The sequence below is a fragment of the Penicillium paradoxum genome (assembly GCF_028828445.1).
Source record: "Penicillium paradoxum strain IBT 22861 chromosome Unknown utg000005l_segment0_segment0, whole genome shotgun sequence".
In the NCBI taxonomy this organism is placed as follows: Eukaryota; Fungi; Ascomycota; class Eurotiomycetes; order Eurotiales; family Aspergillaceae; genus Penicillium; species Penicillium paradoxum.
The window spans coordinates 1,284,907-1,311,752 of record NW_026643183.1 but is presented as its reverse complement, the minus strand read 5'-3'; the positions used below and the strand labels follow the sequence as shown (position 1 = coordinate 1,311,752).

Sequence of the window (26,846 nt, the reverse complement as noted above, 5' to 3'; positions counted from 1 at the left end):
GAGCAGGTTCTGTGTAGATGGAATCGGGATGATTGGTCTAGTAAGCTACTAATGATGTGCCCGGTCGTTCGGTCTACCACATCTCCACCAATTGGGCCTTTAGTCTGTTTCGCTATCTCGGCAGGAAAGCAAAGAACCTCCCACAGAGTACAGTAGGGTGTTTACTAGAAGTTTAGAATATGAGCAATCCAGCTACGTTTCATTTCAAACTAGATGCGGAAACCAAGGTCTTCTATACACCAACTATCAAGCGTCCCGCCATACAATTTGCTATCCTAATGCGATGGTTCTAACCACAGAGTCAAATATGAAAATCCAGATAAAAGATACATGTTCACTGAGAAGAAGCGAAATAGAACTGAGCAATCCCGTTAAATGACTGCTTTACAGGAGAAGGAAGCTAGCGCCGAAAATGGTGGACACAATGGTCACCAGGCCGACGGTAGCAGGGGCGAAGCTGAACTGCATGGGCTTGAGGTTGGCGGCAGCACCCTCGGAGGTGCTGGCACTATCGGTGCTGGTGCTGGTGGCAGCGGCGACATCACCGGAGCCCTGGGTGGCAGTGCTGGTGGACTTGGTGCCGGCGTCCTGGCTGCCCTTGCCCTTGAAACCCACACCCTTGCCAGCACCCTCGGTCAGGTACTTCTTGGCGGGGGCGGGCATGGCGGGGAGAGCATCGGTGGGGACATCCCAGTTGGGCTTCTGCATCGCAGGGCAGCCGGAGGCACCGCCGGTGGTGTTGTAATTGCCGTCGCCCTTGGGGTTGTCGGTCTTCGCGAAGGCGGCCTTGAGAGCTTTGTAGTCCTTGAGAGTGGTGACCTCGTCGTCCTTGATCTTGACCAGGCCGTACTTGTTGCCACCCTCGGTGTACTCGTAGACCAAACCGCCGGAGTAAACACCGGTCATCCGGGTGGAGTAAAGAGCGCTGACTTCGTTGAACTCACGGTCGTTGGTGTTGCAGCCGTACTCGGAGAGGAAGAGGGGAAGTCCATATCCAGTGAAGTTCTTCACCTTCTGGTCCCAGCCTGAGGTGGTGAAGGAAGAGGGGTCACACCAGGAGTAGTCGTTGAAAGCGAAGAAGTCGCTGCGCTCATCGTCGGTACCGCAGTTCATGTACTCGGCCATCTCGAGACGGTTGGTGTCGACATCGGCGGCGGAGTAACCAACGGGAACCTTACGGAGCTTGCGGGCGCGGAGGTAAGTGCGCATATCACGGGTGACGGCCTTGACGTAAGGGGCGGCATTGGAGGAAGGACCGTCGTTAATGACCTCGTTACCAGAGAAGAAGGCCAGGGTGTTGTCGTACTTGGCGAACTTCTCCATGGTCGCGAAGATGTACTGCAGGTAGACATCGTTGTATGATCTCTCGGGCTCCTTGCGGTTGAGAGAGTACTTGGGGGTGTTGACGTCGAGAACGAGGTAGATACCGGCCTCCGCCAGGGCTTCCATGCACTCGTCGTGGTCGGCGGAGTTGTCAACGGAGTAGACACGGATGGTGTTCAGGCCGAGCTCCTTGAAGTTCTTGATGTCGCGCTTGCAACCCTCAACATCGGCGATGGGATCAGCGAGATCAGAGGAACCGCCAGGCTGGTAGTCGACACCGCGAATATAGAAGCGTTCATCGCCCTTGAAGAAGGCGTTACCCTTGACAGTGATGGGGGTGATGTCGCTGTCGCGGGTCTTGAGGTCGGCACCGAGAACGGTGGAAGCGCCGAGAGTAATGGCCGTGGCCATAGAGGCAACGGTGCCCTTCATGATGTCGTGTTTCTTGGGAGGATGGAAAGAACGGATGGTAAACGAGAGTGTACGCTCTAGGCAAAAGATCAAAAGAGTGAAAGACAAGAAACAAAAGTAAGATCAGGAATGAATGAGGGAAGGGATGAAGGGTTATACGTCAAAGGTTTCAAAATGGCTACACCAAAGACAACGGGGCTGTGCCGCGCCAAGTACATTGGCTCTCAGCTTGGACCTGAGTCGATCAGACTGTAAGGGTCAAACACCGTGGGCTTGCAGTGGACCCTTTTATGGAGAATGACCTGGAATCACCGCCGGGGATAGGCCAGCCCCTATATTATTGATTATTCGGTGTTTTTCGTGGGATTGTCAGGTACCTTTTGGACCGCATCTTGAGACATGGGCCAATCTACGCAGTACGGAGTACTCCGTACGGAGACATCCCCAGCGCAGTTCCATCTTCGGGTCTCAATCCATCTGATACTCGTTGCACTGCATCTCTACTCCGTACACGATCCCTCTCACCTGCCTCCATCGGCATAAAAGCTCTGGGTGGAGTGCCACGGCTTGGCGGTGACGCGCCACTATCTAGGCAGGGCGATCGCACTTCAGGGGTCCAAGGGTCTAGGGGGGCCTGGGATATTGTTGCATGCACACACACAGTGTCTCTAAGACGGAGTATAGGGGAAGAGAAACCTCGAGTTCTGGAATCCAATTCAAGGCGAACGAGATTCGCTTAGTTGACTGAAACACTGGCTACTCTTGGCGTGAAACCCACTTGTAGTGACACTTCCCAGAGTCCTCCTTTGATCGCTATACATAAAGTGAGACCAAACAATGAGGCCAACCCGTACTCCGTACTCCGTACATAAACCGGGCTCTGCAGTGTGATGTGTTATTTCCGAAGAATGCGCAGAGTATCAAGGACAACGCATACTGGGCTTCCAAGGCATGTACCGTGGACTTGGCACGTGAGCTGGAGAAAGTAGCCGATTCCCCAATCCTCAGACGCAACGACCCTGGAGATATAACCCAATGCATTTTCCAAATAGACTTGCCCGTCCAGTTCTTCATACCGTGATGGAGATTCCGTACTCGCTTTCTCATCAATTCCAAAATACACCCCGTCAACGTGCCCCGCCCCCGGACTCTTGCCTGGATCATACTAAGACTTTGATCCCAACCCCCGTGGAAAACAACCGACTATAAATACTCGCCTCTAAAAAGGGCGTGTGTGAAGATGACGCGTCGATAGCAAAAGGCTGCACTTGAAGTCTAGGCATTCACCCATCTTCCCTGGCAAGGCTTACGGAGTATGTCCGGGCGTTGACTCGATCTACGGAGTAACCCACAATGCAATTAGCACGCTGCCCCATGTCTGAGATCGTAAGACAAGCTCCTCCAAGACCACCTCTTCCAAGACCACCATCTCCATTGTCTGAGCGTGGTCAGCCACAGCCTTATATGACTCATCAGGCCACTCGTCCACGGATGAGCGAATGTGCTTCCTGCGAGAGCATAAGCGACGATCGCGATCTTTTATTTTTGTTTTGCTGCAGATCTTTAAGACCAGGAAAGCCAAGAATACAGCGTCAAACTGCCCCACCCCGAACGAAGTTTCATTCCAAGGTTCCCAGGGTATTATTCGAGTCGGTATGTCGTTCTGGCGATATCAATCCTTTCCAACCTATTTTCAAGGTTATGGACAGGGATGTTCCAGATCATCGTGCCATTCTGCACACTGGCAAACTCACCACACCACACCAACGGCAAAACGGTCCGGAGAAATATAATGCCGAGCAGTGCCGAGCCACGACTGTCAGGGCCAACGAGAACCCGACCAAGGGTACCTAGGAACGGGGTACTGACCGGGATTCACAAAGCACTACGGATAAATACCCATAAAAATAGAAAGGGGAGAGGATAAAACAATACTTATGCAAATCTGCATGTACAGGTAACTCTCAGGGGTCCATTTCAATTAAAATCAAATTTCCTGCCTGGATATGCCCAATTTTAAACCGCCACAAAATTAGAACACCTAAATTACGATGATACAGACCTCAGTGGATGCCTATATCAGGTCCTATGATTCAACCTTGGAATATCTCTCTAGAAAGAAAGCAGGCATAAGGAAGCTGTACATACGATCAGCAGCGTTTGTGGCCATGCGACATCTTGGTACGAAGTAGTCTTTCCTGAAGTCCTTTCACGGACATTTTCTGCCCTTCCCGAGAACTATATCGATATATATCGCTAGACGGTAGGTACTGTACTATTTGAAAGCCACTCTTTTTGTATAAATATTTACTCTGTAGGTGCATGATCTAAATGGCCGTAAGAGCTTCAACACCTAGAGATAGAGGAAGGCCGGGATTTGGACGGTAGGAATCGCTTTGGCTGTGGGAATAGCTCTGATCAGGGACTACGGAGTATGATTCACAAGATACAGTAATCTTGGCTAGGGATATTCAGGTAGCAGATTCGATTTTATTCGAAACTCACCCCTAAGCGCTTTACATCTTCGTAATACGCGAGCAATCTGCAATAAATGTCCACAAGTGGGATATTGATCATGTATGCATTCGCGCGCGTTAAGCCTACTTACATACCGGTACTCCGTACTCCGTAGATGCATACATGTAGGCTGTAGGAACCCAAGTAACTAGCTATTACTACTCCATATATAGCAACCGATTACCTTCACTCGGTCCGGCGCTTCGTTAGCTTATCCGTTCCGTGCACCCAGTCCAATAAACCCAGCGTGCCATAGTTCAGATTGAACTTCTCATGATGGAGATCATGCATCTTCGCCTTATTATGGAAAAAATCATACCCACTATGGACTGTCGACATATTGAAAAGCTCATAAGCCAAGAAAACCCAGAAAGAAACAATGTGACTCCGCAACAACTGCGGCGGCAAAGAGACGGGCAATGCATTAGCGACGATCTGCTCGATTGGATGCGCGAACTGAGCAGCCAGCGCAATGGGCGCCGTGAAGCGGTGGTGTTTCTTATGAATCCGGGCGTAGAGAGAAGGGGTATGTAGGATTCGGTGGCTGTAGTAGAACATCACCTCGCGCATCAACAGGCTGAGGAAGACGTCGCGGAGGATCTCGGCTAGGGTCGGTAGGGAGCTTTCGATTCGATATGATGAGTTGATACCAGCATAAGTGGTTGCGGAAAGTAACAGCAGATGAAGTATAGAGGATATGATCTGGTTCTGCGTGACGACTATGAAACATCGTGCGATCTCCTGACGGCTTGGCTGTTTGGGGGCGGGTTGGATCTTGTGGCGCTGGGAGAAGGAGGGCGCGATCACGTCAAGGGACATATAGCATAACGAAGGTATCCAGAAGAATAGGATCTGGAATAGCAGCGTTCCCAGAAACTCGATTTGCTGGGGCGAATATCTGGCCACAATCTGCGACCAGAGTGTCGCGATTTCGGGGAGTAGCTGGCCCAGGGAGCTATTTAGAATGTCCATTGTGACTTGAGCTTGTATAAAATGGCCATGCGACCAAGGTCGAGAAAGACATGGGATGGTTGCTAACTCTGTGGTGAGTGAGTCCTCAGGGTATTATGTGTGTGCCTCGGTTCCCCAGCTTTTCATGGCCCCCGCATCGGGCGTCGCCGCTAATGGTGCGATTCAACACCATGTGAAAAGGCTTAGAGCATGGAGACTTGTACCTGAGAGTTTGTTTCTGTAGATAGATATCTGAGGAATATGTTGTTCGGAGGTTTAGCCAAGAAGCTCGATGCGGTGTTTGGGATGTTGAGATATTGAGATTCACGATCTGATCTCTTTCTGTTCTCTTCAAAGACAAGTATACACCTCGCTCTCTCAATTCGTCCGTCTCCCTTCAGACAAGAAAACACGTAACTTTCTTGACCTTCCCTCCCTCAAAAGTCTCCGGAACAAAGCCAGCGTCATCCATCATCCCCGGGACCGTGCTGCGCTCTGTGGCTCACACGTCAAGATGCTCGATTGCCTAGAACGTGGCTGGGGTTGAAAGTTGCCCAATTCAAAGGCACTGACACCAAATTATCAACTGAAATGACAGTATTTTCAGATATCCACGACATATGACCCCTTATGAGTGTAGAAGTGGGACCAACCGAGTCACGACTACCCGTAGACGTGTACGCACTACGGAGTACGACGCAGCACTGTGTAGAAGAATTCGGCTAGTCCAAGACCCTAAGGTGACTAGCTGCATTGCCCAAAATTGAGGAAAGACCTGATAGCAAAAGCCCGGATCTACCTTTGTAGCTCAATCGTCCATGGGGTCTATTATATGATTTCTAGATTGGGGTCAGTGTGACCGACAGTGGTTTTCCCTTTGCCGCAAAATATGGTGTTAATAACTTTGAAAAGAGAGGGTCACATAATCTGTTGATATTTTTCCTCTGCTGCTTGTTCGAAGGTCAAATGGTACTTTTTCATCCTTGTCATTCCCACAGGCCCGGTGGATACCCAAAAGCCTAGTGCGATATCTATGACCTAGGAGATGCTGTAGATCGGGGACAATGCTGTTATCCAGTCCGTATTGGGAATAGGTTATGATTCTCAAGAGGGGATCTAATTGCTCATTCGGGATTCAATCGTGGTGGCTTGCTGAATTAGCTTACAGGGTTCATGGACGATCTTTTTTGGTGTTGTCACCTGCATCTACTCGGCTGGGATTGTCCACGCTGCAACTGTGCCCGATTTAGAACAGACAGAGACAATATGTGTGTGTATACAGAATCACTCTTTATACGAGAACAGCGGTTGGAAATCAGCCTCACGCAGTGGCAGTATTAAGCGTTTTAGACACGTGCTAGGGTGACCAAATTTTGGGGAGTAGTATGACAACCTGACAGGGATTAATTCCTGCTCTGGATCGTACTAGAATATGCACCTATCGGGAGGGATGATGCATGTTTCATTTGTTGGCTTTTTTTTTAAGATTGTATAGACGCATGAACCGCTATGCCTGGTACCATATACTCTGCATTTTCAGGTGAACTGGGTGCTTATTTACAATTTCTGTGGAATGAGCATTTCGTATAGCCATCAGGCATCGCTAAGTATTCCAAGTCTGAAAGCTACTATCTAGGATTCAAGTGTTGGTCGGGTGGGTACATATAACCACGGCATTGAAGACCTGTTTGATTGCGATAGCAAACGACGGTCTAGTCACCCAATAAACCATGACAAATATAGCTATCATTGACGTATGTACGGAGTAGTCCGTACTCCATGCTCCGTATGTAGGTTGACATCCTGACTCGCGTAGCTTGAACATCCAGTGCATGCAATTGAAAAGATTGGTTGAGAGGGACCCCGGTCAAATAGGGGCTATCTCTGCACGTCGAGAGCTAATGTAGCCCGCCAAACTAGTGGCCCGAATGGTTCGCCCAGAACACCTGCACAACGACAAACGACCTCCAAAATCAACTTCATTGGTCTGGAACCCCAGCCTGTCCTGTTTGTAAGGAGATAGTGTGATCACTTTGTCCCGTCTCGAGAGTAAGTGCCTGCCACCTGGACGTTTCCATCCCTGCAGGGTGACACCCCCCACACTGACAGGTCAGAACCCGCATAGCCAAGTGCTGTTCCTGGTTCACCGTGCCAAATCAAGGTCTAGAATTTGGGGGAAAACAATAAACAGCCCCATATACTCCGTATGGGGTACGGGGTACTTACTTACATATCATACAAGGGGTATTATCCGGTTTTGTTAGCCTGGTTGCAGGATTTGAGAGGTTATAAACCATGACCACAGACCATCTTGAGCAGTGGGGTTTTCTCGGAAGTCTCGATCGTCTGTCATCGATCTGGACACGTTCGAGGGTGTGCTTTTTAGAGTGACAGGATGATTGCTTTTTATCAGCCTGCCTTGATCTTTGCATTGGGGCTTCTGGTTTCGCTGGTCGATGCCTCCATAATCAACATATCTTTCGAGTTGTGTGGAAACCACAACAATGGCGTGCGGAAGGAGTGGTTTGTGCTTATTGCCGATATCTGGACTGATTCGAGCTGACATTGGACAGGGGAGAATTGACCCGAACTGAGCGAATCGACTATACCGATGCGGTGTTGTGTATGCAACGGCAGCCCCAGCACCTTCCAAGAGAGGAATACCCAGGTGTGCGCAATAGATTTGATGATTTTGTGGCGTATGTGTGAACAGCTTCATGCCTTCCGAGGTTATACTATACAGGACTGACATGGCCGTACAGTACTCACGTTAACTACACCCTCAATGCGCACTACAGCGGGCTGTTTCTCCCATGGCATCGCCACTTTCTCTGGCTTTGGGAGACAGCCCTGCGAGACGAGTGTGGTTACTCTGGCTACCTCCCGTAAGGACCACCCCCTCCTTACGTCCGACCAATAAGATTGCAAACTAATGTAGAACCCAGATACTGGAACTGGCCGTTGTGGTCGGAAAACCTCAAGGCGAGCCCTCTCTTCGATTGCAGCGACAGCTCACTGTCGGGCGACGGAGAGCAGAACCCGGGCGAGCAAAGCATCCAAGGTGGCGTGGTAACGCTTCCTCCAGGGTCGGGTGGCGGCTGTGTCCGATGTGGACCCTTCAAAGACATGGAAATCCATTTGGGACCGTTCTCGCGAAACATTGCCTCATTCACCGAGCTCCCCGAACCGGGCTTTGACTACAATCCGCGCTGCTTCAACCGAAGTCTCAACAACTTCGTCAGCCATAATTACGATAATAAGACCATTGTCGACCGACTCCTGGCCGCGGAGAATATCTCCGACTTCCAGACTGCCATGGATTACTGGCCCGTACGGCCAGACGGGGTCCTGGGCGTTCATGGCGGCGGCCATTTCAGCCTCGGCGCGACTCTCCAAGACCTGTTCACGTCTCCACAAGACCCGGCGTTCATGCTGCACCACGGTATGATCGATCGGTTGTGGAGTATCTGGCAAGCTAAGGATGAACAGAATCGTCGGTTTGCGCTTAATGGAACAGACCGGCTTCTCAATCCGCCGAACAGCACGGAGGTCACCGTCGATATGATGATGGAATTTGGGGTGCTTGGTCGGTCCCGGTCGGTCGGCGATACTATGGATCCCACCCGGCGCGGGTATTGCTTTTCGTATACTCCGTAGCTGAGGCCGACCTGAGGTACGAGGTACACAAATGACCAGTCCCTGGGATGCTCGGCTGTATCGGACAACAATACACCCGCTGTGGAGAGTTATGACTGCTCGACTTTTGGGAGATTTGTACTTTGTACGGAGTACTCCGTAGTAGGAGTCCTCCGTACACAATTAATCTTTTGCACATATTGTAGAGCCATGGAAAGGCTCCAGGGGAGACAATAACCCCTTTCTTGAAATTGCCAGATGGAGTAAAAAAGAAATAATGACAACACGACTTTCTATTATTGTCCTTTTTGCTATTGTTAGCGCTGACACCGGGCCAATAGAAAGGAGTGGAGCTGGGATGATGAACTGGCACTCTTTAACACTGCACCTACGCCCTGTCTGACTGCGCCTTGTGTTGCAGTTTCATCACTGCTCGATTGTTTTAAAATAGTTGTGGTCGGAAAGTATCAAGCTTCGTCGAGGCCGATCCAAGACATTTGATAGGTCTGGACTCCGTGAGAAAGTCAGCCACGCCGATGACTATCGGGTCCTCTCTTCACTAGTGCGAAAAACCGTGAAATCCAGAAGAAAGGGAAAAAGAAAAAAAACCAGTTCGTGAGATTGCCACTCGAGGTGGAGTCGATTGGATAACATCTTTTGGATAGCTCCTTCTCTGTCGTAAAATTTAAAACTCCCACTTCGTCGCCCATCGTCTTTCTTCTTCTTTCACATCTCTCCTATCAGCCGGATCTACTTATCGCTGATCTTTGCATCATGCTGCGTATCAGTTTGCTCCAATTGCTCTTTGTGACACTGCTCGCTCTGTCTGCGGTTTTCGCAGCAGATGCAGTGGACTCGGAGGCTTCCCAACGTGAGTCTCTCCAGGAAGCACTTGCCGACATCAACGCAGTCTCGCTTCATGATGCTCTGCATGTTCTTTCCACCAAATTCCGTCATGGAATCTTCCCGACTGACCTTCATGCCGCCGAAGCTCTTCAAGCCGAGGAACCCGCTATTGCGAGCCTCATGAAGCTTGCCAAGCGCCAGAACAACGCCACTGCCAGTCCTGAGCCGTCTGAAACCGTTCCTCCTGTGACTTCGGCGAGCACTGAGCCTACTACTGAACCCATCGCTGAACCCACCACTGAACCTACCACTGCGCCTACCACTGCGCCTACCACTGAACCCTCCACTGAACCCACCACTGAACCTACCGCTGCACCTACCACTGAACCAACTACCTCAGTTCCTGAGACCAGTGAGACCACCTCGGCATCAAAGACTGAGCCAACTACCAGTGCTGAGTCGAGTGTTACTTCGGCCGACCCGACCACCTCTGCCAGCTCTGTCTCAGTCCCCATCTCTACCACGGACGTGGTCACTACTCAGACTACTGCTGAGCAGACCACCCCCACATCTGTGCCCTCGACTAGCCAGACCACCCAGGCCGCGACTACCACTGCTCCGTCGACTCTGTCGACGACCACGAGCACTTCGTCCAGCTCGTCGAAGTCTACTTCTAGTCGCTCAACTACTTCTGCTCAAACTACAGAGCCCACCAGCTTGAGCACTTCCACCTTCAAGAGCACCACCACCATGGCTGATGGCAGCCTGAGCACCATCACCTCCTACACTGTCATCACCCCGACGCCAACCGGCAAAGCTGCAGCCACCACTGTCGTTAAGCCCGGTCTGCAGACGGGTGCCGCCGCGTTGACTACTGGTATGGCTCGTGAGGTTATCGCCATGGTTGGTGGTGCCGTCGCGGTCGCAATGGCCCTCTAATCGATGGATTTTGCCTACTCGCCTGCTTGCATCTTTATCATCTTCAACGGCGCTTCTTTTTTAGCATCTGAAATCGGTTCTGCATCTTCATGCCAATTGTCATTGTACTATCTTTCCGCATGACCCGTGACGACCTACTTATGTCTTTCCTTCGTTCTTCGGCGTTCAACGGCTGGCATTTTTTATCATGCCTCGGGATCCTTTTTTCTCGGCTTTTCACCGATCCAAAACATTTACAGCGCATAGCACACGCTAACATTTTTCATGTGATGAATTTTAGCCGATCTTCAATCTTCACATTGAAGACAATGCAAAAATTGTGCTCAAGTATCACATTGTCTCAAGATCAACTGTAAAATTTGCTGAATAAGTATGTATAGAGTAGAGTAAAACGTGCTAGGTATATAAGATGATCGGAATGTACAAGGGGTATGTTATGTGCGGTCAATGATGTCAACCCTCAGAAAAAGAGCAGAGACAAATCAAATCCAGAATGGGTCTCTCAACGGAGCCCAAAATATCTCAACTAGTCCAAAGAGACCATTATCGTCCAACATTGCCGGCGCCCTTCCACCGTTCCTCGCCCGTCCAGTACCGCACCACACTCTCCCAGGCGGCGAGATCCCCGTCACGCAGCAGAGCCGCAACATCAACATTCAGAGGCGAATCAGGTTGCGGATCTGTCAATAGCTGCTGGACAGCCGTGAGTGTACTCGATAGGGTATAGACTGGGCTCCAATGCTCGGTGGTCAGAAGCGTGAGACAGATCTCGCCTGTCGTGAAGGAGATATTCGGGTGCGAGATACGGGTCGTAAAGTGGATAGCCGGCGGCGCAAGAGGATAGTTTGGAGGAATGGCGATGCGAAGGTGCCAGAGTCCGCCTGTTGTCGCATTAGTGACCTGATCGCCCAGCATATGAACTGTAAAAGTGGCTGGACTGAGTAGACTTGCCCTCGTACGGTGTTCCATCTACGCCCTTCAACACCGCCTCCCAACGTAGTAGGTCCTCATCGACAGGGCCGAGGTGCAACAGTGCCTCATTCGGGGTGGAGTGGTACCCCTTCAGCTCACGAATAAGCCGCTGTGTCGTGTTACCTGACATTGCCTGCGACATATTGAACGTGGATATAAGTTGTGTAATTACAGTAGATGTGTAGTCGAAGTGGTTTCCTCAGTCCGCAGTTGACTCGGGAACTGCGATCGCCGAGGCTGGGGAAGTTCTGCCCCATGGCCCACCCACGGGTCAACCATGTGAAATTGTTTCCGACTTTCTGTTTTCTTCGGGGATTTGTTTCCTGTTTCATGTTCAATCTCCGTCATGCGCACTTCTCGTACTTCCAAGGATACCGCGAAGGTGCTACAGGCACTTTCGTCCCCCGTGCGACGTCAGACGCGCAACTCCTCCGCTGTCAGCGCTTTGAAAAGTTTCGCCTACAATGCAAATGCAACTCCGACCGTCAAGACCGAGCCTGAATCTGTTGCTGTACCACCGAGTTTGATTGCCGAAAGCGATGACGACTCCGTTCTTTCCGAGGCAGACACAGCCGATATCGAAGACCTCCTTGAACCGCCACCGAAACGTCAAAAGCGCAATGCGAGTCCCTTAAACCCCCCAGTCCCGAAGAAGAGTCCTCGCACACCCCGCAAAGTCATCGTCAAGAATGAGCCCGATCAGAAACCCACACCGGCACCAAAAGCAAGACGTCTCCCAGCCCGCAAAACCCGCGATGCCGACGGCCTGGTCAAAGTCGAGCCCCCGTCCAATTGGGAGACAATGTACAACACCATCAAGCAGATGCGGGCCGACAATCCGACCGCACCGGTAGACACAATGGGTTGCTCCGAGCTCTACTGGCGGGCATCCTCACCCCAGGACCGACGATTCCAGACACTCATCGCACTGATGCTCTCATCGCAGACAAAAGACACCGTCACAGCGGTAGCGATGCAACGTCTACACACAGAACTCGGCGACGACTCACCGGATATCAAAATCAAATTGGAAGACGAGTCCAACGACACAGACACCAAAGACAGCACGCTCAACCTAAAAAATATCCTGGCTGTGGATCCCACGCGTCTGAACGAACTAATCCGCACAGTCGGCTTCCACAACAACAAAACAAAATACATCAAAGCGACCGCTTTAATACTGCGCGACCAGCACGATGGCGATATCCCCTCGACGCCCGAAGGGCTAATGGCTCTTCCGGGCGTTGGGCCGAAAATGGCATACCTGTGTCTGAGCGCGGCATGGGGCAAACACGAGGGCATTGGAGTCGATGTGCATGTCCACCGCATTACGAATCTCTGGGGCTGGAATAAGACCAAGAATCCGGAGGAGACGCGGATGGCGCTGCAGTCATGGTTGCCGCATGATAAGTGGCATGAGATTAATAAGTTGCTTGTTGGGCTTGGGCAGACGGTTTGTCTGCCCGTTAAGCGTCGCTGTGGAGATTGCTATCTTGCTGGCTCGCGGCTTTGTAAGAGTGAGATTCGGGGGTTGGAGCCTACTATGTCGAGGGTTAAGAGAAGTCCTGAATTGGATGAGCCGAAGGTTAAGATTGAGGCTGTTTGATCGGGACATGTTGCTTGCTCATAATCTGTCTTATACCTCCAAGATTACGTTTGAAGTGGACGGATCGTTGCCAGAGAAACGATGATCCGGATTGTCTTTCCATGGACTATTCGAGGAGCATACGCGAGGGGTTTATATCGTCCCTGGCTGTGGACGAATCCAATTGCCCGTGTGATGATGTATATTATCCTACGGGAACCATTTGCAAACCGTGCGGGCACTGGGCTTCACTGATTGACTTACTTTTCATAATTTAGGGCCATTCTCCATGTAGAAACACATATATACTGAATTTAATACGTTACATAGCATTCGATTGAATTGACGCTATTCTACAGATATGTGCTAGTAGATATCCCTACCTGGGTAACGCTGGAGTCTGTGTACTAGTCAAACTTGGGCCTGCTGTCACGCCGAAAGCAGGGGAAGAGGATGCTTGATTGTTCTAGCTACTCCCACTCCTATGGGAGCGGGAGTCACTTGGCTACTATGTGAATATATCCAGGATACTGTCACATCTGCCGCCATCGAAAGCGACGGTCGCCCTTGACCGAGGGGAAAGAATAGGAGCTGTAGGCACAGACATGACTGTGAAACATCAATGGATGAAACCGTGGTAATAGGCTGACTGCGAAGAAGCAAAGAATAGAACATAATTGTTAATCGAATGGCGTTTAATACTCCTTGTTCGTTCAGGCCTCCCAGCTGGCGATGAAGCTCTGGAGGAGCACACTGACGGTGTCATTGCCTGGTGGCGGCATCTGTGAATGTGACTTAGGCCAGAGGGAGCCAGAGTAACGCTGGGTTTCTCTCGATTTGGAACATGCACAGGAGAGGCTTCAACTTGGCTCTGATGGGCACGGCGGAAAATAGTTGCATATATCTGCGCTAGGGTTGCTGGACGTCCACTCAGATCGATGAGAATATCGGTCAAGGACCGAGTTAAGGGCCAGTTGGTAGAGGTATAGGCAAAGCCGTCCCACCCATAAGAGGCTAGAAACTCATCGCCGGTGTCGTCTCCTAAGGCCAGAGACCCTCCTGAACAACAGTCGAAGATATAGCATGTATCACCAACAAAGTATCACACGTCGGCCCCTGAAGATTCCCAGATATGTTAGCTCGGCCACTATAGTGAACTCGTTAGCATGTACATATTAAATGGTCGCTATCTAACTCACCCTAACATCTATGTTGTTGCGGCTCGTCCTGCCACCCTTGCGTGTCCGGAGTATACCACGATCCTGAGAACACCATCCCCTTGGTTGCTTCGAAACCACTGACCGAGGGTATGAACCAATTCTAGCTCTGAATTGACCAACGGAATCACATAATTGCTCAAGTCGTAGTGATAAATACGCCGGGTTGTTCCCCTATTGGAGCTTAGTAGCGAGCTCACTGTCCTTGTATGCCCTTGTGAGCCTCTCAATAGCAGCGACTGCTATGAATGTATCGGGCTTCGAACTATCTCAAATTTCCTGTGGCAGCTGCCACAGTTATCTCCGCGCGGGATAGGCTGTTTTTGGGAGCGCATTCGTGTTTTAACACCTTCACTGCCGCATATTTGATCCACTCCTCTGTGATAGAGACATATGGAAGCAGCTCGTTGATTGTGAATCTATTGCGATCTTCACTATTTGGTATCCCGCTTGGCATATTCGGGATTTGGATTCGATCTTCACCTAGCTCGAGTTGGTCAATTTGGTCCGTCGCTTCTTCCTGGGGTTGGATTTGCTCACCCAAGCTAATGGGCAAGGATGTTGCTTCAATATTCTTTAGGTCTCGGTCGGAGTTTGCACCGGTTTGTTTCAACTTGAGGATTTTTTGAGAATGGCATAAGGGGAAGGCTGTTACGGGATCAAGGACGAGAGCCTTGAGAGAAAGATAGTATAATGCACGAGCTTAAAGAAAGCAGAGGACGGAGAAGAGGAATAAGACGAAGTGACTTATTTAAGGAAACGACGACCGTCATATGTGGTTAGTAGTTCATTCTAGATTTAGATCACAGTGTTCAGTTCAGACTCATTTTATGACCATCGTATAAGGATACATCACGCTCATACGGAGATAAGCGATGAAGCTTCTTTATCGCCGGTCCCTCGACGGACCGCAAACACACACCTTGGAATATCACACAGCACCACACCCCACTGCTAGGTCTTCTACCAACTGATACTACCTAGACAAGGCCAATTTTAATATATAACATCCAACCTCCAGCCTCCACCTCTACACCAGCCAAAATGGCCCCAACCCCGATCCCAATCCCCCTCTTCGCCTCAACCCAACTCCACCTTCTCCTCCAAGAACACGAAGCCGAAGTCTCCTCCTCCAAACTAGCCAGCACAGCTGCCTCCGTCTCCCCCGCAACACGCCGCACCCTCCAAGCAACCGGCTCCGCCCTAACAGGCCTCGTCCTCTCGCAGTGCCGCACCGGACTGGGCGGACGTGTCGTCGGCGAATTCGCACCCGATCCAGCCGTCGCCTCAGACGAGACTAGATCCGCAGACGGGACGCCGCGTCTTGGATCGCACGGAATTCGCGTCGGGGATGTGGTGAGGGTGAATGACGTTGCTGCGGGGTCGAAGAAGGCCGCGGGCGGGAAGGACAAGGAAAAGGATAAAGGCGAGAAGGGCGGACCTGAAGGTGTCGTTACGCGGACTGGAGAGCGCGCCATTTGGATTGCGTTCGGGCAGCAGGGTGGCGGGGCACGATCGAAGGAGGACGATGAGGCCATTGAGGAGCTTTGGGGGAAGAAGCTGTGGGCTATTAAACTTGCCAATGATGTTACGTATCGGAGGTATGGGTTATTTTTATGGGATTTGTTGGATTGGGGGTGTTGACTTGTTCTAGGATGAGACAGACTATGGAGAAGATGGTCAAAATGACTGAGTCGGATTATACGCATTTCATGCGTGTTGCGTTTGGGCATACGACTCCGCTACAACTGGGTGATACTGAGACGGTGGAATTTGTGGATCCGTCGCTGAATGATTCGCAAAAGGATGCTATTCGATTCGCGCTGGCGTCGAGGGATATTGCTTTGATCCATGGTCCACCTGGGACGGGAAAGACCCATACTCTGATTGAGTTGATCTTGCAATTGGTTCGGCGCAAAAAGCGTGTCCTCGTCTGCGGTCCATCGAACGTTTCTGTTGATAATATTGTCGAACGGCTGGCTCCTACGAAGGTTCCTGTTGTGCGCATTGGACATCCGGCTCGTCTACTTCCTTCTGTTCTTGAGCATTCCCTTGAAGTCCTTACGCAGACCTCTGATGCTGGGGGAATTGTGAAGGATATTCGGAAGGAGATCGATGAGAAACAGGCTAGCATCCGAAAGACTCGGTCTGGTCGTGAGCGACGAGGTATCTATGATGATTTAAAGCAGCTCCGGAAGGAGTTCCGGGAACGCGAATCTAAATGCGTGGACAATTTGGTGCGCGAGAGTAGCGTGGTTCTGGCTACTCTGCATGGCGCTGGAGGTCATCAACTGAAGAACCAGAAGTTCGATGTTGTGATCATCGACGAGGCGAGTCAAGCCCTGGAAGCACAATGCTGGATCTCTCTTCTAGGCGCAGAGAAAGTTGTGCTTGCAGGTGACCATCTGCAATTACCTCCGACCGTCAAATCTGGACAGAATTCCAAAGATAAACCTTCCAAGGGTAAGGCCGAAGAGCCAACGGCTGGAACCGACCAGGAAATGCTCAAGGGCGTATCGCTTGAGCGCACCCTGTTCGACCGTTTATTGGCGCTGCACGGACCGGGAATCAAACGCATGCTGACCACACAATATCGAATGCATGAGAAGATCATGCGATTCCCGTCCGATGAGCTCTACGAGGGGAAGCTGATAGCCAGCGATGCGGTCAAAGCCCGATTGCTGATCGACCTGCCTTACGAAGTCGAAGGTACCGACGATACGCAGGAGCCCCTCGTATTCTGGGATACACAAGGCGGGGATTTCCCCGAAAAGGCAGAGGAGGATGATATCACCAAAAAGGGGGCATTGCTCGGAGACAGCAAAAGCAACGAGATGGAAGCTATGGTCGTTGCCAGACATGTGGACACGCTGGTTGATGCGGGTATTCGGCCCGAAAGCATTGCCGTGATCACCCCTTACAACGGGCAATTGGCTCTACTATCACGAATGCTGCGAGAGAAGTATCCAGGGATTGAACTTGGCAGTGTGGATGGATTCCAGGGGCGCGAGAAAGAGGCCGTTGTGGTGAGCTTGGTGCGCAGCAATGCGGAGCACGAAGTGGGCTTCCTTGGCGAGAAGCGCCGGTTGAATGGTATGTTCGTATTTTTATTCCTCCCGGTCGCAATTCGACCTACTTGTCTGCAGGTGCTGTACGGAGTACCTGTAGGAGAATCAATAGATTGCTAACGAGGTGGTAGTGGCTATGACACGCCCCAAGCGACACCTGTGTATTTGTGGGGATTCGGAGACGATCAGTCGGTAAGTCACGTTGATTCTTCTCTGTCATTGGAGATTCAATAGTTTAATGCTGATCGACACTGGGAATGTATAGTGGCAGCAGCTTCCTCAAGCACTGGATGGATTTTCTGGAAGAGAATGCCGACCTGCGATACCCCGACGCCGGAGACCTGCTCTAGCGAATGTGCGGCCTCGGGGACTACTCCATACTCCGTACTCCGTACTTAGTCCGACTTCTTGCTCATTGTTCTAGCCGATCTGCTTCCAGAACAATATTCCCCACTATATAGCACCCAACGCGATAGATTAAATTTGGAGCACGGCCTCTACGGTGGGGGAGCGCGGTGATTCGAGGACAACTACTCAAATCATTTGAAACTCACCGTCTCAACCCGAAACCCCTGCGGAAGGCCAGGGATGTGGGAGATAAGGTATTTTTGAAATGTCCAGTTGGCCGATCACTTCTGCTTGGAGGCGCCGGAGGTGCATTGCCTGAAGCAGCAGGGGCCGCGGATCGGCGCCCCGATTCGCCCGCTTTGACACTACATTCCTTTACGAATGTTCTTAGAAGAGCCCCTACGTGGGCTTTCGTGACCTGGCCTTCGTGGATTTGCCCCGTACGGCTGAAAAGAACCGGGTCTGTGCGGAACATCCCATCAACAGCATCTCGCCATGTGGTGTTTCAGACCAAAAATATGCACTTCCCAAGTGTTCTAGTCTTGGAAGGCTTACTCTCACAAAGAGGGTTCTAGCGCAGCATGTCGGGGACTCCAGCAGACCCTTTAACCGGCATTGTTCCCCACTGCCTGGCATTCCACGTCTTCTTCTCTCCCTGCTGTTGGAATCCTGTTTAATTGCGGTTGTGGCGTGAAGTGCCGGTGTGGGGATAGCTCTCTCTCCCTAATCTCCAATTCTTCCCCTTTGTTTCCTCCTCTCTCTCTTCGCCCGACACTCGTTTAGATCTCCCTTTTTTTTGGTGTTCTTTGTTGTAAACGGTATTTTGAGTCTGCGACTGGCAAACGCCCTTGCCGTGGAAGCTGTGTAGCATCTCGCATTATGTCCCCGAGGATATCCTACATTGTACGCTGTGCTCGTTTGTAACCCCCTCATGGCCTGGTTCATCAGCTAACGCGCGTTTGATAGTCTTTGACTATAGTTCCACAAGTCGACTAACCCCATTCCCCTGGTTGTTATTCGAATCCGTCGCCCGTTGCAATTGTAAACCCTTGGTGCCCTTCGATCTTTTATTTTTCGCTTCTCGACACTCGCTCCAGACGATCTTTGATTCTCATTGCTTTTACAACGATATATACCCCATGTCCCCGTGATATTGTTTTTAATGATCTAAGTGGATCCCTTGCGCATACATTGCATGCCCACTCTCTGTCGATCGCTATCCTCCCTACCCTCCCGCAGCGATGTCGAAATACAGTCCACGGTCGATTACGAGTGCCGGCAGCGAGTCAGCTGGGAGTATTCAACAGCCATCTCCCCGGACAGAGCGCTCGGCCTCGAACCCTGCATCCTACACCGGAGAACACTATGATACGGCGCTGCCATCCATGGACTTCCATTCCCATGCTCAACCGTCTCTTGCCCATCGCCGGACAGGGAGCACCTTGAAGACAGTGATGCGCAAGATCTTCAATCGGAAGAGGCAAAGCCAGGCTGATGAGCTAGAAGAGAATCCCTATGAATCGAGCTTCGCAAGGCCGCCGGTGAGGACCCCAGGGCTAGCGAAAGGAAAATCACCGCTGGCTGTCCCTCCGCCTCTGCATTTGAACTCGCACCGGAGTAGTCCGCTCTCCGTGCAGAACCTGCAACTCGCGGAAACACATCTGTCCCCCTTGTCTCCTCTGTCTTCCGCAACCTTGCGTGATTCAATGCCTGGTAGCATGCAGCCGCGCCGAAGACGGGCCACTCTTCCTAGCGTCGTCTTCTCGGATGACGAATCTCGGTTTGCTGTGGCTTCAACCGCAATCTCCGACCCGCAAGAAGACAAAAGCTATCTCCCCGAGCGAAGACATAGTTTGCTCTCGCACCGACTGTCGAGAAGCGCAGATGCCCTGCGCGAGATGACAGAACAGCTGCCAGAGGGATTGGCATCTTGGCCCGCACCTACATCCGCTCCTGCACCAGCCTCAATTCCAGGCTCCCCTCCACCGTTAGACGAAAGCTCCAATAGTGGACAATCTGTGAGGCCTTCCTCGGGAACGACAGTAACCAGCGTGACCCGAATGTCCGATACACCGTCCTTGATGGAAGACGACCAACGCGCAGAACAAGCCAGTCTCCCACCAAACTTTGCAAGTTTCATCAACACAATGCAGCAAGATGACAGCGTCACCCTGGAACAGCGGTTGACCACATTAGAAGTGAAGCTCATCGACCTAGAATTTGCCATTGCGCGCATGCAAACCAACGGCTCCGAAAAGTCCAACTCCGAAAAATCATCTCGTTCAAGACACCACCCTTCATCAGAATCCTTCTCTCGCCCGCGCAAAACCAGCGGCCTTCTCTCCCCAAGTGACCGCGAAGAATCCCCTAGCCCCCTCAATGCATCCGCCCGCCCCTCAAGCACGAGCACAATCCGTCCAGACACTACAAACTCGCGCACTCTCCGCCCCGCTCCCTCCGCCACCTCCCTCTCCGAATATCAGGGCGTTTCAATAGAGCAATACAGCACGTTAGTCACGCTCCTGCGCCGCGAGCAAACTGCCCGCAGAAATCTAGAAACCCAAGTGGGTACTATGCGTGATGACATTCGCAACTTGCAGCGCGTGGCACTCGAGTCCATGCAATCAAACGCAATACAGCCCATGCCCAGCCCCCAGTCGCGGGAGTTCCTACGATTCCGTCGCGCGATGGATGACACCGATTCTTCTCAGCTGTTTCGATCGGATGATCAGTACGCCGGCATTACGGACAGCGACTCTGAGTGGGACCGATCGGATCTCTACTCGCGTGATGATCCATTCGGACATTCCAAATGGGAACGTCAGCGGATTGTGACTGCTCCTATGATTTGAATATCTTTCTTTATTTCTTCGTTGCGTGCACAGCGCCTTTTGACTTTTTTTTTCCTTCTTTCTTAGCGAATTTCTTTTCTTTTACTGACAGAGTCGATGCGTTCGAGCTGTTGGTTTCCCTTTTACGCATGTCGATGCGCGTATTTTAGGCATCGCGGCAGGATCGCGACGTCGATCCGAGTTCTCCCATGTTGGCAGCTATCATGCACACTGTCTGCGTTTATTATCCCGTATGGGACAGACATGATACTTTAGACTTGCGCGTTCCACCCATCTTGCTTTCGAGCTCAATGTCTCTATACTATTTCATGAACGCGGCCCTAGACAGTGTCTATATCAATACATACTCTTATCCTCTCCCCCTTTGCTACCTCGTATCCTTTTCGGCATATTGATATGCACCCCCGCTAGAGTGCAGATCATGGCTGTCAGCCCGCGGGGCTTCTGAACCCAATGCCTCTGCACTGCCCAAGCCCAACTCGCGTTATAAAGCTTGTTCCCCGCCATCCGACTCTCGCACATCAAGTCATGTAGTAACCCCCAATATTACTTCCTAAGCTTACGTGCCTCCACAAAACACAGCCTTCAACCCTATTACCATTGCGCAAACGGTATTCCGTACTACTTCCAGATTGGAACCTAGCAAAATATCCCATCCATCAACCCCAAGCTCCATTCCTCCATAAAACATGTTCCTCCAACGAGCGGGTTTCCTCAATGCCCTTGTCTCGCTTATGCCGCCGGAGACCATCCATTTCGGCAAACGGCTTCAGAGTCTCCACGAGACGGGGGGTGGCTACGTGCTGGCGTTCGAGGATGCGTGATTCGCGGGTTGGGTGTGTGGGTGATGTTGTGGCGGCGTTTAGGGCTTATGATAATGTTCGTCGGCCGCGGTGTCAGAGGGTTGTTACTAGTAGCAAGGAGAATGGGGATCTTCTTTGTCTGTGTCTTGAGGGGGTTGGTGATGATGAGACTAAGTCGAGGAACAACCTTGATCAACGGTTTCGGTGGCTTTGGGATTTGGATGTACAAGGTCAAGCAGAGCAGGCGAGAGAGAAAATGGGGGAATATATGGTATCAGCATGAGCAGCCTTACAACTTGGAGAATACAGCATAGTAGGATGGTTGGTATACTTGAGTGTGAGGTATTGCGAGTCCATGCCTTTTCCCTTGTAGCCCTAGGTTGTCTCCTAGTATAACCACCGCTGCCATTTCCTTAGGCTCCAGCATTAGATATATCCATTCGGTAGGCCCTATAGGTGGCTGCTGTGCATGGCCAAGCCGATGAACCCATATCCCACGATTTATTTTTAACTCCAACATCCAGACCATCCACGCCACTGTGAGACTTCGGCAGATAAACCTGAGTTTGACATGACGTCGGGCGCATAGTTCTCCTCGATCTGGGAACCAACCTATTCCCCGTGGGATCTTAGCATCGTGGCTCATTCATCCTATGGGGGCCGGCGCACGATTGCACCTAATCCGGTCATCGATCGTCAGCCAAGAGCAGGGTTGGCACTTGGTATGCTTCAACGTCGGATGTTATTTGCAGAGTCCAACACCGCCATCTTGATTCCTCGTATACGATACAGCTCTCTCGATGCGCTCCAAGGATCAGGTTTGTTCGACCTCAGCCCAATTGAATGACGTCTGCATTTTGGTCGAGATGGATAGATATATAAACCAACGTCTCAGACGGAGATTTTCAATTCCATCAGACAAGATTCAGTCAGTACCTAGACTATCAAACGCAGGACACGATGCATTTGTCTGCATGGATTCCGTTTTTGCTCCCACTTCTCGGGAATAGCGAAGCATCCAGTCCAGATCTCAATTTCTTCAATCGCCGCCAGCTGCCTGAGGAGGCCACTGGTGTGAAGACAATCGAGACTGGCAACAATGTCACAATTCGTTACAAGGAGCCCAAAATCTGCGAGACTACCGAGGGCGTCAAGTCGTACTCGGGCTATGTGGATCTGGCGCCAGACTCGCATACTTTCTTCTGGTTCTTCGAGGCTCGACATGATCCAGAGAACGCACCTATTACCTTGTGGCTAAATGGCGGACCTGGTAGTGATTCTCTGATTGGATTATTCCAAGGTAGGTCCAACCATAGCAATGCAGATGAAGCCAAGCTGCTTACCCATACATTGAGTATAGAACTTGGACCATGTTTTGTCAACGAAAAGCTAGAGGATTACATTAATCCCCACTCCTGGAACGAGGTCTCGAATGTCCTCTTTCTTTCACAACCTGTTGGTGTTGGTAAGGTTTCCTATCCAATTTTTCACGCTGGAACTTCCTTGCCTTACAATATTATACAGGTTTCTCGTATGCCGAGAAAGAAGCTGGCTCCTTTGATCTTCTTACAGGATCTTTCCAAAATGCTTCATATGGTGATGTCGTCGGCCGCTACCCTGTTATCAACGCTTCAGAGATCAGTAAGTTGTTTAACCTTGGTGTACGAGCCGACAGCCTAATGTCATAAAGCCACGACCGATCTTGCAGCAAAGGCCACTTGGGAGGTAGTCCAAGGGTTTCTGTCCGGTCTGCCAAAGCTGGACTCGAAACTCCAGTCGCGAAGCTTCAATCTCTGGACTGAAAGCTATGGAGGGTAAGTTGATGTTTATATTGAATCTTGCAACGGAACCCTCAACTGATCTTCTTCTCACTGCGTTAGACATTGGGGCACTACTGTAAGTGCTAACAATCTGGAGTCTGTCCATCTTTTCTAACAAGTATAGTTCTTCGATCATTTCTACGAACAAAATGAGAAGATCGCAAACGGTACCCTGGATGGTGTTCAGCTTGAGTTCAACACCCTAGGAATTATCAACGGTCTGATCGATCAAGGCATTCAAGCGAATTACTATGCTGACTTTGCCGTCAATAACACCTATGGCATCAAGACTGTAAGAGGTTCTTTTCTGGTAGAAGCGAAACTCCCACTCACAAAAAGGTTATAGGTCAACGACACGGTCTACAACTATATGAAGTTCGCAAACGAGATGCCAAAGGGCTGCCAGACTTTGATAGCTATGTGCCACGCAACAAAACGAGTTGAGGTTGCAGATCAGGCAATCTGCGCCGAAGCTACATATATGTGTCGTGATAACGCTGGTATGTGTTTCCTATCCCTTCATTTCCCATGATATCCTTCTTATATGGTTCTATTCTATCACAGAGGGACCGTACTATACAATCAGCGGACGCAACAGCTACGACATCCGTCTTGCAGCAGATGACCAAACTCCTCCACCATATTACACCGAGTATCTCAACAAAGCATCCATCCAAGACGCAATCGGTGTGGACGTCAACTACACCAAATCCAACTTCGACGTCCTCTACTCCTTCTATCAAAGCGGCGACTTCGCATACCCCAATTTCCTCGAAGACCTGGAAGACATCCTCTCTCGCCCCGTGCGCGTCGCACTCATATACGGCGACGCAGACTACACCTGCAACTGGTTTGGCGGCGAGGCAGTATCCCTTGCGACGAAGTACGAACACGCTAAGCAGTTCCGCTCTGCTGGATATACCCCCTTCGTTGTTGATGGAAAGGAGTATGGTGCCACACGTGAGTACGGTAATTTCTCGTTCACTCGTGTCTACGATGCAGGCCATATGGTACCGTTCTATCAGCCTGCTGCGTCTTTGCAGTTGTTTAATCGGACCTTGAATGGGTGGGAGATCGCGACTGGTGAGAAGAAGATTAAGCCGGATGCGGGTAGTCATGGCCCTGCTAGTGCTACGCATATGCAATCTTCTGTGGCGCTTCATTCTTCGACGCCATTGCCTTCGGCGTCTGGTGCTCAGCAATGGTGGGCTTGAGGGGCCGTTGATGGATATATGTGCTTCTTCATTGCAGGGAATATCAGCGCTGGATTTTGGTGATGTTCGGGTTGTTTTTCTGATTCGTATCTACAATGCATAAGAGGCGATGGTTTCACTCGACGTCAAGGCTATATTGAAGAATCTATATCACTTATACTGCAAGCTAGATCACGAGACCACCAACCTATACTTTCCTAATCACGACAAAATTGCTCGCAGGTCGAATCAATGCAGATAGGAAGATAATTGAATGCGCGAACTGGACGAAGGGTGCCCAAAGCAATGTCAACACGACGTGCAAGATCATAGTAATTGAGGTGGCACGCAAGTATGAATCCTGAAGCAAGCTCCCTATAATAAGACCATGCATATCTACGGCGATGTTGAATAAGTTCCACACAAAGAACCAGTGGGAGACTGAGATATGCCAGCTGCTCATGAATGCATATATAGTCCTAGATACAGTTGGCATTACATATTAGTACCAGAACATGCAATCCCAAGGGACCTAACTACTTACAAACATCCATAAGCTAATGGCCCCATCATAGGAACTGCGAGAGCCAGTTTGACCAGCCAGTTATCCATGGACATGATACCCGTGTACCACCTCCTCCGCTGCTGAACGAGATCTGCAACGCTGATAGGAGGCTGCTCTTGTGCGATTGCGTGGATCCAGCCAAATTTGAACCCTCGCCGTGCGGCCTATTCAACCGGATATTAGCCAATGGTATTAGTTGAGAAAGATAGGCAGGATACATGGAAGGCAAACCAAAAATCCTCAGCGAGACACCCAGTATCCCAGGTGACTTGATTCTCCACGGCACCGTTGATCAAAATAAATGAACCATGCATCCATCCAAGTAAAGGACGTTTGAAAAGTCGGACTGGAAGTTGAAAGCGACCAAAGTCCTCTGCGACTCTGAATATCTCCGCGGCAGTCAGGAATGAGTTCTTCCAGTGATTATGCGCGGTGTAGTATATTGTTCCCTATCAATGCTTCAGTGGTGAGATGAAAGTCCCCAGGGGTGTAGAATGCATACCATGCCAATATCCTCTGTTCCTCGCTCTATGAAATCAATACAAGCTTGTACCAGATATGCATCAATCTCAGTTTCTTCATCGAGATGTAACACCCAATCATGTTCTGATAGTCTCCAATATCGCCGACACCATTCCAATGCCCGTCCCTTATATTTCGCATGGTCTGGTTGAAACGAGGCTGGCACTTTAACCACGTTGACGAAACTAGGGAGTGATGTGTTGAGTGCATCATGGTCGCAATCTAGCACTACGTGGAAGGTGATTTTATCGTTTTGTCTGCAACTTTGCCATGGCCGAACCGAATTGACCACCGTCTATCACTCGATGTATAAGCATTGAGACAAACAGAATGCAAGATATCAAGGCCTGACCTGTATGTTTGTCCCCTTGGTAACTAGGCATACCCTGAGTTCGCGAAAAACTCGCTTCTTGGGAGATTTGGCGTATGTGAAAGGGCGCACTGGTAGGCATAGTCCCCATAGAATGGAATATGGTGGGAGCTGTGCCAGCAAGAATGGGGCGTAGACGATGGCTAGGATTGTGCAGTCGGGAGTCCACAGGATGTCCGGCTGAACAAGCCGGGTGTATAAGCCTGTCCAAATAGTTATATGATATAGAGCTGTAGTCATTAGCGCGTATTTTATCAAGCGAGACTACGGCACACGACATACCAGTCAATGAAACTGTGGCGGTCAGAGGAAAGATTATCCAGTTGTAGTTCAGACGCTGAAAGAGTCTTTTTGTCTGTTTTTCGGGGGAGATAGGAACTCGAAATTCAATATAGTTCCCATTGTGTAGGCTATTATTTTCCATGGAAACGCTCAGCGTTTCGAGATTCAGGAAAAAGAGATATAGCAATATAGGGGTGGAACAAGGTGATGGAAGAGTCTTTACAGCTCCTCACAGCCCAGGGATCTCAATCTGAATTTGACCAAGTTCCTAGGTGTAATAGCTTCTTGGATATTTTAGTTGCAACCAAGTGTGTTAGTTAGGATTAATATGCACTACTTCAGTGACAAAAAGACACTCCATATATATTGGGTGGGTGCTTGGATTAACCCTGTGGGAAAGCGACAAACCTCCGACAGACTTAAGTTGTACAGGGTAGTAGGATAAAAGAACCTGTCATGTCTGTTGTATTGTTTCTCTTTTGATCACCGGAAGCAGTACGTCGCTTGGAGATCAAGCCAGAGTGCGCACAGCATATGAGACGACTTCTTCTCGCGGTGTAACAGCCCTAGAGGCACAGGTTTGATTTATATCAAGTGGGATTCCTTGTGACTAACCATGTATTTGA

General features: G+C 50.4%; 10 protein-coding genes across 10 annotated transcripts; 6 read left to right on the top strand and 4 right to left on the bottom strand.

Annotated features, from left to right (window-relative positions):
* Positions 1-384: 384 nt before the first annotated feature.
* On the bottom strand, positions 385-1,755 carry gel1 (1,3-beta-glucanosyltransferase gel1; the record flags this gene model as incomplete). The annotated part of the gene is made up of 1 exon (XM_057176560.1): positions 385-1,755. One exon carries the CDS (start codon positions 1,753-1,755, stop codon positions 385-387), a length of 1,371 nt encoding a protein of 456 aa, XP_057030862.1.
* A 2,682-nt stretch (positions 1,756-4,437) lies between these two features.
* On the bottom strand, positions 4,438-5,223 carry N7457_005515 (sterol desaturase family protein; the record flags this gene model as incomplete). The annotated part of the gene is made up of 1 exon (XM_057176559.1): positions 4,438-5,223. The coding sequence occupies one exon, from the start codon at positions 5,221-5,223 to the stop codon at positions 4,438-4,440; it is 786 nt and encodes a 261-aa protein (XP_057030861.1).
* Positions 5,224-7,597: 2,374 nt separating this feature from the next.
* Positions 7,598-8,859, top strand: N7457_005514 (tyrosinase family protein; the record flags this gene model as incomplete). Its single annotated transcript, XM_057176558.1, has 4 exons — positions 7,598-7,725; positions 7,776-7,901; positions 7,965-8,087; positions 8,148-8,859. 4 exons carry the CDS (start codon positions 7,598-7,600, stop codon positions 8,857-8,859), a joined length of 1,089 nt encoding a protein of 362 aa, XP_057030860.1.
* Positions 8,860-9,612: 753 nt separating this feature from the next.
* N7457_005513 (putative GPI anchored cell wall protein (Dan4)) lies at positions 9,613-10,623 on the top strand (the record flags this gene model as incomplete). The annotated part of the gene is made up of 1 exon (XM_057176557.1): positions 9,613-10,623. One exon carries the CDS (start codon positions 9,613-9,615, stop codon positions 10,621-10,623), a length of 1,011 nt encoding a protein of 336 aa, XP_057030859.1.
* Positions 10,624-11,166: 543 nt separating this feature from the next.
* On the bottom strand, positions 11,167-11,737 carry pex4 (putative ubiquitin conjugating enzyme (UbcJ); the record flags this gene model as incomplete). Its single annotated transcript, XM_057176556.1, has 2 exons — positions 11,167-11,504; positions 11,545-11,737. 2 exons carry the CDS (start codon positions 11,735-11,737, stop codon positions 11,167-11,169), a joined length of 531 nt encoding a protein of 176 aa, XP_057030858.1.
* A 204-nt stretch (positions 11,738-11,941) lies between these two features.
* Positions 11,942-13,201, top strand: N7457_005511 (endonuclease III domain-containing protein; the record flags this gene model as incomplete). Its single annotated transcript, XM_057176555.1, has 1 exon — positions 11,942-13,201. One exon carries the CDS (start codon positions 11,942-11,944, stop codon positions 13,199-13,201), a length of 1,260 nt encoding a protein of 419 aa, XP_057030857.1.
* Positions 13,202-15,441: 2,240 nt separating this feature from the next.
* On the top strand, positions 15,442-17,815 carry N7457_005510 (putative DNA helicase; the record flags this gene model as incomplete). Its single annotated transcript, XM_057176554.1, has 4 exons — positions 15,442-15,998; positions 16,052-17,490; positions 17,597-17,657; positions 17,731-17,815. 4 exons carry the CDS (start codon positions 15,442-15,444, stop codon positions 17,813-17,815), a joined length of 2,142 nt encoding a protein of 713 aa, XP_057030856.1.
* Positions 17,816-19,054: 1,239 nt separating this feature from the next.
* N7457_005509 (uncharacterized protein) lies at positions 19,055-20,665 on the top strand (the record flags this gene model as incomplete). Its single annotated transcript, XM_057176553.1, has 1 exon — positions 19,055-20,665. One exon carries the CDS (start codon positions 19,055-19,057, stop codon positions 20,663-20,665), a length of 1,611 nt encoding a protein of 536 aa, XP_057030855.1.
* Positions 20,666-22,428: 1,763 nt separating this feature from the next.
* Positions 22,429-24,502, top strand: N7457_005508 (uncharacterized protein; the record flags this gene model as incomplete). Its single annotated transcript, XM_057176552.1, has 8 exons — positions 22,429-22,768; positions 22,829-22,933; positions 22,993-23,109; positions 23,159-23,282; positions 23,349-23,364; positions 23,413-23,580; positions 23,635-23,788; positions 23,853-24,502. The coding sequence occupies 8 exons, from the start codon at positions 22,429-22,431 to the stop codon at positions 24,500-24,502; spliced, it is 1,674 nt and encodes a 557-aa protein (XP_057030854.1).
* A 519-nt stretch (positions 24,503-25,021) lies between these two features.
* Positions 25,022-26,178, bottom strand: N7457_005507 (glycosyltransferase family 2 protein; the record flags this gene model as incomplete). The annotated part of the gene is made up of 4 exons (XM_057176551.1): positions 25,022-25,210; positions 25,265-25,435; positions 25,549-25,863; positions 25,954-26,178. The coding sequence occupies 4 exons, from the start codon at positions 26,176-26,178 to the stop codon at positions 25,022-25,024; spliced, it is 900 nt and encodes a 299-aa protein (XP_057030853.1).
* Between the last annotated feature and the right edge of the window lie 668 nt (positions 26,179-26,846).